This window comes from Uloborus diversus, chromosome 1, assembly GCF_026930045.1.
Source record: "Uloborus diversus isolate 005 chromosome 1, Udiv.v.3.1, whole genome shotgun sequence".
Lineage (NCBI taxonomy): Eukaryota > Metazoa > Arthropoda > Arachnida > Araneae > Uloboridae > Uloborus > Uloborus diversus.
The window spans coordinates 147894680-147907792 of NC_072731.1; the positions used below are offsets into that span (position 1 = coordinate 147894680).

General features: G+C 31.9%; 1 protein-coding gene across 1 annotated transcript in view; it reads left to right on the forward strand.

Annotated features, from left to right (window-relative positions):
- Positions 1-7617, forward strand: part of LOC129221981 (homeobox protein Nkx-2.5-like) — a 29561-nt gene extending 21944 nt beyond the window's left edge. The window contains exons 2-3 of the mRNA XM_054856392.1: positions 3335-3630; positions 7255-7617. Of these exons, the coding sequence (XP_054712367.1) occupies positions 3335-3630; positions 7255-7617 (659 nt within the window). The remainder of the gene's footprint in view (positions 1-3334; positions 3631-7254) is intronic.
- Positions 7618-13113: the final 5496 nt, after the last annotated feature.

Genomic DNA, 13113 nt, shown 5'->3' on the forward strand with positions numbered 1-13113 from the left:
CTTTTAAGGTACGAGCAACGTGAAGGTTTTTTTCATTGCATGAAAAAAAAATGCAAAACATGTTAGAAACTTTTAAATAAAAATTATTGTAGTAATGTATACATTAGTTCTTTATATTATATATTTTTAAAGTTGTCTAAGAATATTTTTTTTGTGATGTTTTGACTGCGTCTCTTATTATCCCTGTCTCTTATTACCCTTGCCTCCCCTACATTTTGTTTCCACTGTACAATTTTCCTGTCATTGATTAAAAGACTTTGGATTTAGAGCCAATTTTACTGTGGGTAAATCGGTTTCTAACCCAAAACTTCCTTCCATACTATATCGCGATTCACGATTTTATCCCAATCGAGATTTTCATTTGGAATAAGTACTTTTAGTGTAGTTGGTCACTTTACGACAAAAAATGCTACATACAGCATGCTATCCATAAAAACTAATAATCCACAAGCCACTCCAACAAATTATAACAACAAAATATAAACAGTCTCTAGACATATGTTTTTTTCGAAATAAAACTTAGATGCGTGATTTAAAAAACATATAAAACTATTTGAAGTGTAAAAAAGAATATAACTAAATAAAATAAAATAAGAGGGTAAAGCAATAGTTTCGCTTAAAAAAAAAAAACAAAAAACAAACTGTTTTTAGCCAAGTGTTATTGAAATGAGTCAAAGTGACTCAGCCAAGCCTGGCAACCTTAAGCAAGTTTAAAATTTTAAAGCGAGAAGAGACAAATTTTCATTGTTATGGTTGAAAATCATCTGCCAAATGTGTCAATTCACAATTTTTTTCAAGGCTTAATTCAATTAGACTTTGTATTAAAAAAACTTTTTTTTTGTAAAAAAATCAAATTTTTACTGAAAAAACACTGATGTAGATGAACTTAGAATGCTAAACTACAATTAAATCCAAAATTTCATCCAAATCGTTAGCGCCGTTTTCGAGATACGAACTATAAATATATATACATACCCACAAGAATTGCTCGTTTAAAGATATAAGATACTCAGTATACCTAGTTATTTATTATTATTAAGGTCAGCATTTTCAACTTAGAAATTTTTATGTGCTGAAAAAAAATTGGACGAAATGATATTTGTCCGGGGTGGTTTTTTCCAGGGCGGACAAAACCGGAAAACCCTGCCAGTCCCCCCTAAATGACGGTCCTAAACGAACCTCATCAGTCAGGATCACTGAAACAATCCTAGTTTCCTTCTTGGGCAGGAGGGGGGGGGAGGGAATGTCAGAACCAAAATCACATTTATTCAAAGTGAAAGACTAGCATTGGCAATTAAAGCTAAAGCTTCTATAAGATTTCCTTCCCTCTCTCCCGTCAATCCAATGTGGTTAGGATCACACAAATAAAATTGTCAAACGAAATTCAACATTTAAATCTTTATTTCTTATTTTCAACATCAACTTAGTAAGAAAGGTGGAAAAAATAGAATGCTTAAAGACTATTCTGCATAAATAGTCAGAGTATTATTTTTTTATAATTATTCAGTGAAGGAAAATAAATAAATCAAACGAAATTCAACATTGTATCATAAACTCCATTTTTTATTTATTTTTCATTTTTATTTTCACACATGTGTTATTGGACTTGCATCTCGTCGGTTTTGAGTATGTGTGACAGGCTGTTCGCAGTTATGCAAAATGCCAAAAAAATAATAATAATATGTTCAGCTAATTAAAAGAGTAAAGAGAGAGCAAGGGAGATATCTACACTGATTGAACTATGCCTAGTAGTACAGTATGGTGTTTGGAGCAGTCATACTGTGACGTACATTGGTCAGGGTCTTAACCAGAAGGGGGCCAGTTTTAAGAGTTTTCGTACTGGAAAACCTTTTCGTCCGCGTGCTAAGATTTGCTCACATTTAACTTTCAATGCAAAAAATATCTTCCTTACTTATCTTTACAAATAATACTAATAATAAAGCTGAAAGTCTCTCTGTCTGGATCTGTCGTTTCCCGAGGGACTCCCATCTGGTAAGTCACTGCGTGACTGGAAGAGGGGGTCCTCGGGGAAGATGTGGTGATGTCTGGATCTGTTTCTGTTTGAATATCTGGATCTCTCTCTGTCAGGATCTTGTGACGTGCATAGCTCCTATACCGTTCTGACGATTTTCATGAAATTTTGTACAAAATTGGTTTGTAGCATGGGGGTGTGCACCTCGAAGCGATTTTTCGAAACTTTGATTTTGTTCTTTTTACATTCCAATTTTAAGAACATTTTACTGAGCAAATTATCACAACGTGAATGAATAAATTACGAAATTACCATAACGTGAAACCGTAACATGAGCATGCAAATGAATATAGCAAACTGGCGAGAAATTCATCATTCACTATTTGTAAATATACAGGCGAACCAAAAGACCTTTTAATTTTCTACTACGGGCAAAGCCGTGCGGGTACCGCTAGTGCATAATACGACAAAAGAAATTTCCCCTTTTATTATGTACTTTTCTCCGCATCACCCCACTTCTTAGCGTGACGCCTTCACTTACATTATGTACTGATTTTGTTTGAGAGTATAAGGATGTTTTAGCCTATACTAATTAGGGGTGTCAACTAAAACGAATTCTAAAGACAAAGACTCCTTTTTAAAGACTTTTTTTATATTGTAATAATTCAGACCTCAAAGAGCTTCGAGAGAAAAAAAAAACTTCGAGATTTTTTTTTTCCCAAATGAATTACTTAAACATATTTCAAGCGATTTCGTGTTAGTTAGAAGTAACTTTTTGAGGGCAATGAATATTATTTGAAGTAATTTTCGTTTTCCTTTCAAGCAACCATTTTCGGAATATTGCTTTCTAACTATAAGAAAAGCAGAAGGGTCCATGAAAAAGAAATGAACATTAAAAAGCTTTCCACTTGTCAAAGAAGTTTAGAAACGCTGTTCTAGTGGTTCTTTAACAAGGTGTACACCACAATGTAAGAAATCTGCCTGTTTTCTAGAAAATCTCTGGGAAACTGGGCTGCCATAAAGGTTTCTAGTAACGATACAGCTTTTTCTTAAAGTATCGTTATAACGATCGGCTTCTTTTTAAGTAACGTTGTAACGATCAGCTTTTTCTTAAGTAACGTTGTAATGATACTACTCCTTCATTCTGATTCCCTATAATAAAATATTTTGCTTGTTAGAAGTTTTTTTCGTAAAAATTGGCTAATCCATTAAACTAGTTAGAATGTACAACTCTTTATGTAAGACGAATTTTCTAGAGATCTTCTAGAAAACAATCAGAGTTTTTTTTTTTATGTTTTTTTTTTTACAGAATTTCAAAATACGTAATTTCGAAATTGAATTGTAAATTCTCTTTCTTTCCAGAACCAATCATACTGCAAACCACCGGCTACATCCCAACCAGCAACACGCCCACACACCTCTCGCCGATAGAGCAGCCGACGGCGAGCCGCAACCTGGCGGCGAGCGGCGGCAAGTCGTCCGGGGATTCCGGCATCGGATCGACGACCGGCCGGCCCCAGCGCACGCGCCGCAAGCCCCGTGTCCTCTTCTCGCAGGCGCAGGTGTACGAGCTCGAGAGGAGGTTTAAGCAGCAGCGGTATCTCTCGGCGCCCGAGCGGGAACAGCTGGCCAATGTACTCAAACTGACCTCTACACAGGTAAAGGCGGCATTGTTGCTGCAGCACCAGAATTAGCGATTGTTTTAGGAATCAGTCACATTCTCAGTAGGAGAATAATTATATTAGTTGCGCAGCGAAGGAGTTTTGGGAGTTAAAACAGCCCCAGAGGCTTTGGTTTTAAAATTATTGCCAATCCTTACACAGTGAAACTTAAATGTAAGTTGCGGTGCAATACTTTTGCGGTCAACTTTGACAGGTGGTCAACTTATAAAGGTTGATACATATAAGACTAATTCTGTACCTGGCAAAAGTAGTCAACTTAGGCAAGTGGTCAAATATCAAAAATGGCTTGATCAGTAAATTTCCTCCCGAAGGTAATTCAGGCTGAGCCTTTATATCATCAAATTAAGTTATTCAATAGGGATTTTAACACTTTACTAAAAGAAACATACTCAAATGTGTATCAATTTATATTTAAAAAATTGTTATCTTTATAGAAATTTTTTTTTAAATGATATCAAAAATGGCTTTTCGAAATTTTAGAGCTTGGCACTTGACTACTTTTTGAAATATACAGTTCAGTCGCGTTATCTCACCTGCTTAAAAACTTAATTAAAAAGGCTAAAGGCCTTTTTAAACATCCTTCCCAATCTCCCAAAAAAAAAAATGGCAAGTTTACAACGGAATGCAATGAACCGACTTAAAGCGGGGAGGGAGGATTTCAAATAACGTCCGTTTACATTACGATTGGCAGTTGGTCAATACCTCCTCTGAATCAACCCTCTTTGCACAAGGTGTGGAGTAGGTCAAAAATTTTGTTTGCAGAGATTCACTTTAATCCCAAGGATAAGGGATTTTTTTTTTTTTTTTTTTTTTTTTTTTTTGTGGTAACAGAAACAAAAGATCTGAGAGAACATGATCCAGAAATTAATAGAAAGCATTTGTTAAACACAGTTAATACGAAATTGCGTACCAGACGAATGCGTTTCGCAATGCTACAACATATGCTCGAAGCTTCTACCATCGGACTCAATGCATATGTGACATCTATGGAGCAAATTGCCGGACAGAGTCCAACACATTCAAATTCTTTTATTGTAGAAGTCCAATGATAATTTTAAAATATCTAAAGTAACATTACTAAATATATTCATATACTACGCAATTTGTACTAGTTGTGTTGAACATATTTTCCCATTGACACACTGCCGTGTGTTTACCTCTTTATCTCCGCAACTTCTGATGTTTCTGGCCATGGGTATGGGTCTCAAAAATATAATTCTGCCCACTGTTAAATTATTAAATGTCATAGCTTGTTCTGTAGGTACTGGATAGTCTGGAAAAAAAATGATAAGGCTACATAGTACAAAGAATACTTTATTATGTGAAAATTATTCTAATTATGTGTTGCTTTTAAGTTTCATACAGTGCATGATAATGTATTTTTTAATGATTTTAAGCTTGAATTTTTAATAAATGAGAATATTTTTTGCCTTTTGATTTCCTGAAGTTTTCTGTAAGACTAAAATGTCAACCAACTACTTAGTAACAAAAATATTTAAAGAAATAAATAATCATAAAAATAAAATAATAAATATTTAATAATAATAAGAAGAAGAAGAAGAAATAAATTTACAAATTGATTACAGAAAAATATTTATAATTATTTAGAGGTTTTTAATACTCATACTATCTTACTCTAATATTTAACATTGCGGAGGGAATTTGGAAAGTGTTCACACATGTGCTCCTCGATGTTGTGATTACAAGAGTCCCATCATCTACTTGAGAACTAACTTGCAAAAAAGAAGAAATCTTAATTTAATAAAATAATCTCAACATTGTCCTCAACTTACTTAAATGTTCCTATAATGGGGTTTTTTCCAAAATTTTAAAAGTATTTTTTTTTCTGAAAGAGCATGCTTAAAAACATAGAATCTGACCATTTTTTTAAAATAATTTCTTTAAGTTGCATATTTAAAAAAAAGTTACTTAAATCGGTGCCCTTTCATCGTTTAACGCTTCTGCCGATGGCATCACAAATGATGAAATGCCATTCAGTGTTGCCATTTTCACGGTCCAAAATATTTAATTCGAATCTTCACTCACGTGTATTGGCAACGATATGGTTGATAGCAAGGGTAGAGCGCAATTGTAATTCGCTTCTTGATTATCATAACGTGGAAATGATGCGCCATAGTGCATCATTTGTGACGTCATAAAGACCACGCCTTGTTTGAAGAATCGGACATTTAAAAAAATTAATTAAAAAATAACTGTAGGGAAAATGGAAGTATTTTCTGAGTCCATGTTATTATTATTATTATTACTTTTTTTTTGCTTATTCTATCAATTTCAGTGACAAAAAGTACTACTTTTGACTGAAGGAAACAACCCCATTGTGTGCAATAATTAAGTTAAGCTTATCAGTTAGTTTAAAATATATTTTCACGAGAAGAAAGCAGTGATAAAATTACATACAACACCTGCTAAAGCAAAGAACTTGTCACAACTGGTGATTGCAATACCGGTATACCGAATATCGGTATTTCGAGCAGTTTTGCAATTTCGTAATAGCGGTATTTGAAGAGATAAAATACCGGTATTTTCGGTTATTAGTTATTAGTAATATATAGTTTCAATTAAAGAATTTTCAATTTAATTTATTATACATCTACTAATATTTTAAACGTACATTTCTTTTTCCATGATACAATCAATCTATTGATGTAAAAATTTGGCTTCAAAAGCACGAACTAATAGAATAACATTATAAAAATAGCGGAAAGATTGCAAAATGATCTTGTCTTTACTAAACGGTGAAATGAAACTCATTTTCGTGCGCTTTTGTGCACCATGTTTTTATCTTTTTCATTTCTCTGATCATTCACTTTCCCTTTTGTGAAAGCAAATTTTAAGTGTAATTTTGAATGCATTTGTCCTATGAACAATTTATTGTAACCATTCATTGCAGTAATACTTTATGATTTTTTAAAAATATTAAAAACATTGGCAAAAGCTTTTTCTTATTAGCATAACAAATGGTAATTTGATGTCACCTGTATTGGTTTGTTGTCCTGTCTCGCCTTATATAGTGCCTTGAAAATTTACATAGAGGTAAAACATAATCAATTGAAACATATTTTAAGATATTTACATAATTATAACTGTGAAGAATTTTTAATGCGAATGTATAAAAAATTCTTTATTGCCTGATTACTATTTGACAGAGTATCGGCAATTTTACATTTCTTACTTCTGTAAGACAAATGTCAGTGGTTACTCTTACCAAGTTGCATACTTTTAATTCGGAGAAATCATGTTCTCTGTCGGAAAAATGTGTTTCTGAACACGAACAAATCACTATTTTTGTGCGTAAAAAATAAGACATCACCTGAAAATAAATCCTAGGGTACCTTTTGCAACAAGAATTGAAATTAGACTGTGTCTTATTTTCGATGAAGCACAGTATTAGTTCTACAGATTTTAAATGAGTGTTCAGTAGACAGAAAAATAATATTTACATTTTCCAGATTCATTAGTTTTATTATTATTATTATTTGAAATTATAAAAATTTTTGATTATAAACTTCTAAGATTTACTATTCCTAATGATAAGATAATATTGTAATGATTGCAACTGAATTTTTTTTTTTTTTTTAGGTAAAAATATGGTTCCAGAATCGACGATATAAGTGCAAAAGACAACGGCAAGACAAGACTTTGGAGCTGACAGCCGCAAACTTGCACCAAACAGCAAGACGCGTTGCAGTACCTGTATTAGTTCGGGATGGAAGGCCTTGTCCACCGGCTTACGCAACTGTGCCCACAGCAGGAGGAACTGCCAGCTATTACGCGACACCAAATGCAACTGTATCAACTACCTGCTCATCTTATCCATCAGCATATACCCAAATGCCCAATGTGCAACAAACTACAGCAGCAAATACAGCCGTCACTAATGGAAGTGTAGTCTACAGCAATTTGCAACAATTGCATTCCTCACCAGGACTGTCGGCTTGGTGAAGAAATCTTACTGCTGTAGCTTAATTTGCAGTTTTTTTCCTCAACGGGAATCTCATCAACAGAAAATACGTACAACCTTACTTTGGAGGAAAAACGCGAATCGGATTCGTCTAAGAGTGGGAAGTAAAAAAAACACTGATAGTACACCAGCAAAAAAGATAGTCTCATCTGTATGCTGAAAGTTATGTTCGGAAAGAAAAGTACACGTACAACTTGAAACTCAAATTGTAAGAACTCATTATTTCTTGATTGTGTAAATGAACAGTGAGATTTGTCGAATATCAGGATTGATGTTAAACTTTAAAAAACTCAAGAAAAGACAAAGTTTATTTACTGAGTTACAGCATTTTTTGTTGAAAAAAATAGAGAACCCTGCATTTGTACGTAAAGATCTCAATTGGGAAAGAACTCAAGTAAAAAATACCTACAACAGTAACTTTTCAAACAATAGATAAACAAATTATTGATAACCAATTTGGGATTTACTTAGCCCATGAACTAAGGAAAACCAACTCATGATATATATTTAAATGAAAAGAAAATGATGTCACAAAAGCTTGTAGAAATATTACTTGTTAGGCTGATTCGTAAAAATTGCCACCGTCCTATAACGCATGTAATTTGTTTTCAAAGATAACCAAAGGTTTTATTTGTTTTGTTATATTAAGAAATTAGTTATCACAGTGAAACCTTTGTATAACGATACTGTCTATAACAATAAACCTGTCCATGACGATATTTTTCCTGGTCCCAACAGTATCGTTGTAGACAGGTTTTACGTTCTATTGTTAGAATTGTGTAGAGAAATGGTATTTCATGCGAGTTTGTATATAGTTTCTTTTAGTGCTGGTCACATAAAGCATTGTTTATTGTAATGATACGAAACTAAATGTGATGAAGTATTATGTGATTTATGTGTTACCAGTTTTGTAAATGTTTCAGAGAACATGTCACACAAATATTTTGTTCAGTATCTTTTAATACCATTATTCATTATAATTATTTCATTTTCGTTTCGAATGATTTTGGTTGCATGATCTCGGATCAAATTAACCAAGCTTATTTAAGCTGAGAGTTTCTTAATCAAACTGAAAAAAAAAATGTCGAAAGATTCATGTCTGTCAAAATAATTTTTAATAAAAGTTAGATAGTTATGGAAAAAACAATCAACGTTTGTACTATTAACATAAACAGAACGAGCGTAAAGAGGAATTAATAAAATAAATTCGACACTTGTATTAAAAAATATTTATTAAATTGACCAATCACTTAAATTTAAACTTAATGCAAAAAATTTTGAAAAAAATAGAACCGACTTCAAAATTTGCTCTAAAAAGTGAAAAAAAAATTTATTCTTTAAACACCATCGATAAAACTCTTAAACATAGTTTTTAAAGTTGGCGCAAAAACAAAAAGTAAAATACAGTGTAACAATGCTTCGTTCATATTTTCTTCAGAAAATCATCCAATAAAAGGAACTAGACATTTATATCGTTATTCAAATATGCTGTCATCAATGCGTAATGTTTGTGGTAGTGAAGAAATTGGGGCTGCTTAAATTTATAGTTGTAGTTGAGTTATGGCTGTGAATGTTTTTAATCTATCATTTTTCCGCCAACTTCAAAAATTATATTTAAGAATATTATCGATGATGTTTAAAAAATAAAATTATTTTTCACTTTTTAGAGCAAATTTTGAAGTAGGTTCTATTTTTTTTTTTTTTTTTCAATTTTTTTTATTTTATTCTTTTTAGTGTGAATGTATTTCAGAAATAGTAAGAAGTTCACATCACGAAACTTCACCTTATTTTTTTCATAAAAATGCTCCATACTAAAAAAATATATACATAAAAACGCCTAAAACTTTAAGCGATTGGCACTAGAAATATATCTTTGTTCCTCTCTGGAATTCATTTGTGTGGTAATTTAATTTAACCATTTAAATATTACGCTTTCCCAAACTAATTTACATTTCACAGCATACAAGTTGCTTGTATGCAATCCTGTATCTCCATAATTAGCCCGTATCATCTGTCATTGGCATAGATGATAACGATAAAAATACTACTATAGCTGAGGCAAACCTAACCTGGTAGCATTGTGAAGGCTAAACAGATCCTAATCACTGCATTACCTCGCTTCCAGGTTAGGCTTACCCCCACTATAGAGAATGACACTAAAGAAACTTGATACTCGCTTTAGAGAAGCCTTCATTCAAAATTATCACTGCAATTGCTATTAATGTTACTATTGTATGGCACCAAACTTATTAAACAATGGGTTTTATATTGAATCATTTAATACGGAAATTGCTTGAAATTTACTGTTTTTTGCCCGTAACTTTTTTTCTAAAGAGCAAATATGGTCAAACAAAATAATGGGACCTAAGTTGAGCCATCCTCTATCTATTAAAAAAAGAATTATCAAAATCGGTTCACTAGATGACTAGTGAGTGGACAAAAAAAAAAAACATAGATACGGTATGAACAGATAACCGCCTCCTTTTTGAAGTCGGTTAAAAAGAGTAAAAGTTAAAATAAGTGCTTGAAAAATGTTGTAAACTCCAAAATAGGAGATATTCACTCGGAGAAGTTACCCTTCTTACGAAACAGTATGTATTGAAAGGAAAAAAAAGTGATCAGAATAAACATTAAGGATTTTAATAGTATATTATGAATTCAGCCGTTTACCGTTAATTGCATTTTTATTAAATTATGTTTTTAAAAACTTACATAGGAACTTAAATCTTGAATTTAAGAAAAAGATTTATTGTATACCTAAATTCAAACTTGCAGTAACTTTCCATTATCCCGTTGCGTTAAAGATAGTTTTATCGATTTAACTTTGCTAGTTCCAAGAGTAGAAAATACGAAAATTAGTTCTTCAGTAAACACTTTAATATCGCTCATACTATAATCAATAGATAAAATAAACCAAAATTAACATCATGTGTACTCGAACCTTACATTATATTTTGAATCAATAAATGTGAAAAAAACGATTTATCACCAAATACCAGTCTCTCAGAAAAAAAAAAAGAATTGTTACATAACATTGTTTTGATAAACCTACAAGTAACAGCATTTCCCAACTAGATACGATTTTTTGATAGACAAACGAATTCTATGTTTGGCACCCGCTACTTCTTTTCATCATTTCTATTTATGAAGTATTTATTGCGTTCAATTTTAAAATTGCATAAGAGAATTTTGCTTGCATTTCAACTAACACACAATTCAGATCAGTTAACACATCGAAATAAGACGGAAGAAGCAACAAGGTGTTGAAATGCTTCAATTTTCTAATAGCTTTTAATAATTAAAGAAAAAACATTTTCAGTGTTTGTGGATGTTGAAAAAAATAATATGTTTAATAACTAAAATAATTTTATGTTTTTATGAAATAATTGATCTATTAACTAAAAATTATAAATTTAAGTAATTTAGATTTTATATTTAATAACGTCAACTTTAAAAAAATTAAAAACTGGAGGTTTTTTTTTTTTTTTTTTGATTCATCAACTGCTACTGAAATGTAATGTGTTTACTAATATCATTTGTTTGTGCCAGGTATTACTTCTTACACATAATAGTTTTATAACATACGGGTATTTTAGCATTTTTTTCTTTCTTTTTTTAAATTAATTAAAATGCAGAAATGCACACCAAAGATTTTTGAATTCACATGAAAATTTTTATGATTAAAATTGGATTTATTTAAAATTCAAAAAATCTTTCGCTTACGTGGATTTTGGCAATTACTTCATTATTCCTTTGCATTTATTGTGAATTGTTTGTATTATATGAAGAAATTTTAAAAGTTTTAAATTTGTAGTTGAATTGTAGTTGAGCTACAATGAATCGCCAAAACTGTTATGTTCACGTAATAATAAAATTTATTGTACATTTTTAAAGGACATTTTTTATTAGTTTGAAATCATTTGGTAAATTTGCAAAATGTATGACAAAAATAAACAATAGGCTAATTTTTTTTCAAAACAGCTTTATTCGCTGTCATCAATGTTTCCACGCTCGTGCTAGGCACAAAAGCATGCAGCATTTCTAAATGTTTAAAAACTCTCTATTTACTTCACAAAATAACAAAATTTCTTAATTAACTTTATTACACAGAATGTACAATTTAACCCGAAATTGAAAAATTAGACTTGCAAAATTAAAGACCATGTGTCCTGCGAGACGCACAAACTTTGAATTCCTAATATTTCAAACGAGCAAGTTCAACTTCTAACTCAAGCAAACAAGCATACAATTTAGTTATATTATTCATAACGCTTCGTTACTTTTTTCTTTTAAGTTCAATATCAATAGTTAGTGAAAACCAAATGAGAGCTCACACATATCTATTCATAGATGAGATAACAACTATGTAGATCCACATAAACAGCTAATGGACGATTCCACGAAAAGTGGACATGTCACACTGAAGTTTTTTTTTTTTTTTTCCATATGAATAGGGGGCTCCGCTCCCTGCTCGCTGACGTTCACCAACCCCCGAAGATTGCTTCGCAATGTTATTTGATTCGCAAAGATTTAAATCGTCAATTAGAAAGAAACAGATTAAAAACGCATTATGAGCTCAAAAAGGATCAAAAAGCACCCCTTCACCGGGTTTCAAAATAACTTGTAAAAACTTGCATAGCCGTAAGGGCTAAGGGGCTCCTGAGCAATGCAAATTTGCAGTTTTGTACGGTTGAAAAGTCGCTTTCATATTCGTGGTCTCTAGTAATATATTTTGCTCTTTAGCTCGGGGCTTTAATTGAGTTGAGTTTAAGATTTTCCGTTAAAATCGAAACCTTTAAAGTTTGTGAATAAGAAAGAAGAAACAAGCGAATCAAAAAGACGTAACTATGGCAACGCCAAATAAAACATCAATAATTTTAATGAGAAGGAGATTATTCGAACTTGATTTTTAACGATTTGTAACTTTTTTTTTCCTTTGGAGATAAAAGTTTGGTTTTTCGACCATGGGTCGAGTTAGATCTGTAGTAAAAAAGATGCTCTTTCCAGTGATGTCAAAAAGAAAACTGTGCGACAATTCCTTCGCTTTTTTACTGATAGATTTAATGAAGTAAGCAGTGCATAAATTTTAGCTAAGCCTAAAAAAGTTCGAGCTAAAAACGCAAATAACTCCCGCCGTATTTAAGTTAGAGCATTGAAACACATTGCGTAAAACGCGGAAAATTTTATCCTTTTCAACGATATATAATATTAATATGTGCAAGTAATCACCCCCCCCCCCCTTAGTAGGCAATTCACGCGAAATCTGAGTTCAAAAAACTAATTAAAAAAAAAGTTTTTTAAAAATAAAACCCCAGGTGCACACCCCCGGGGCTCGAAGTAATTTCATGTAAAATTGCAAGACTGTAGGTTAGGGTGGAACGAAAAAAACAAAGTTTTTATTTTCGAATTGTAATAGTGCAGAAAAGTTGCGATTGGTGAAGACTTACAAAACAAAACAAAAATTTTTAAAATCGGAT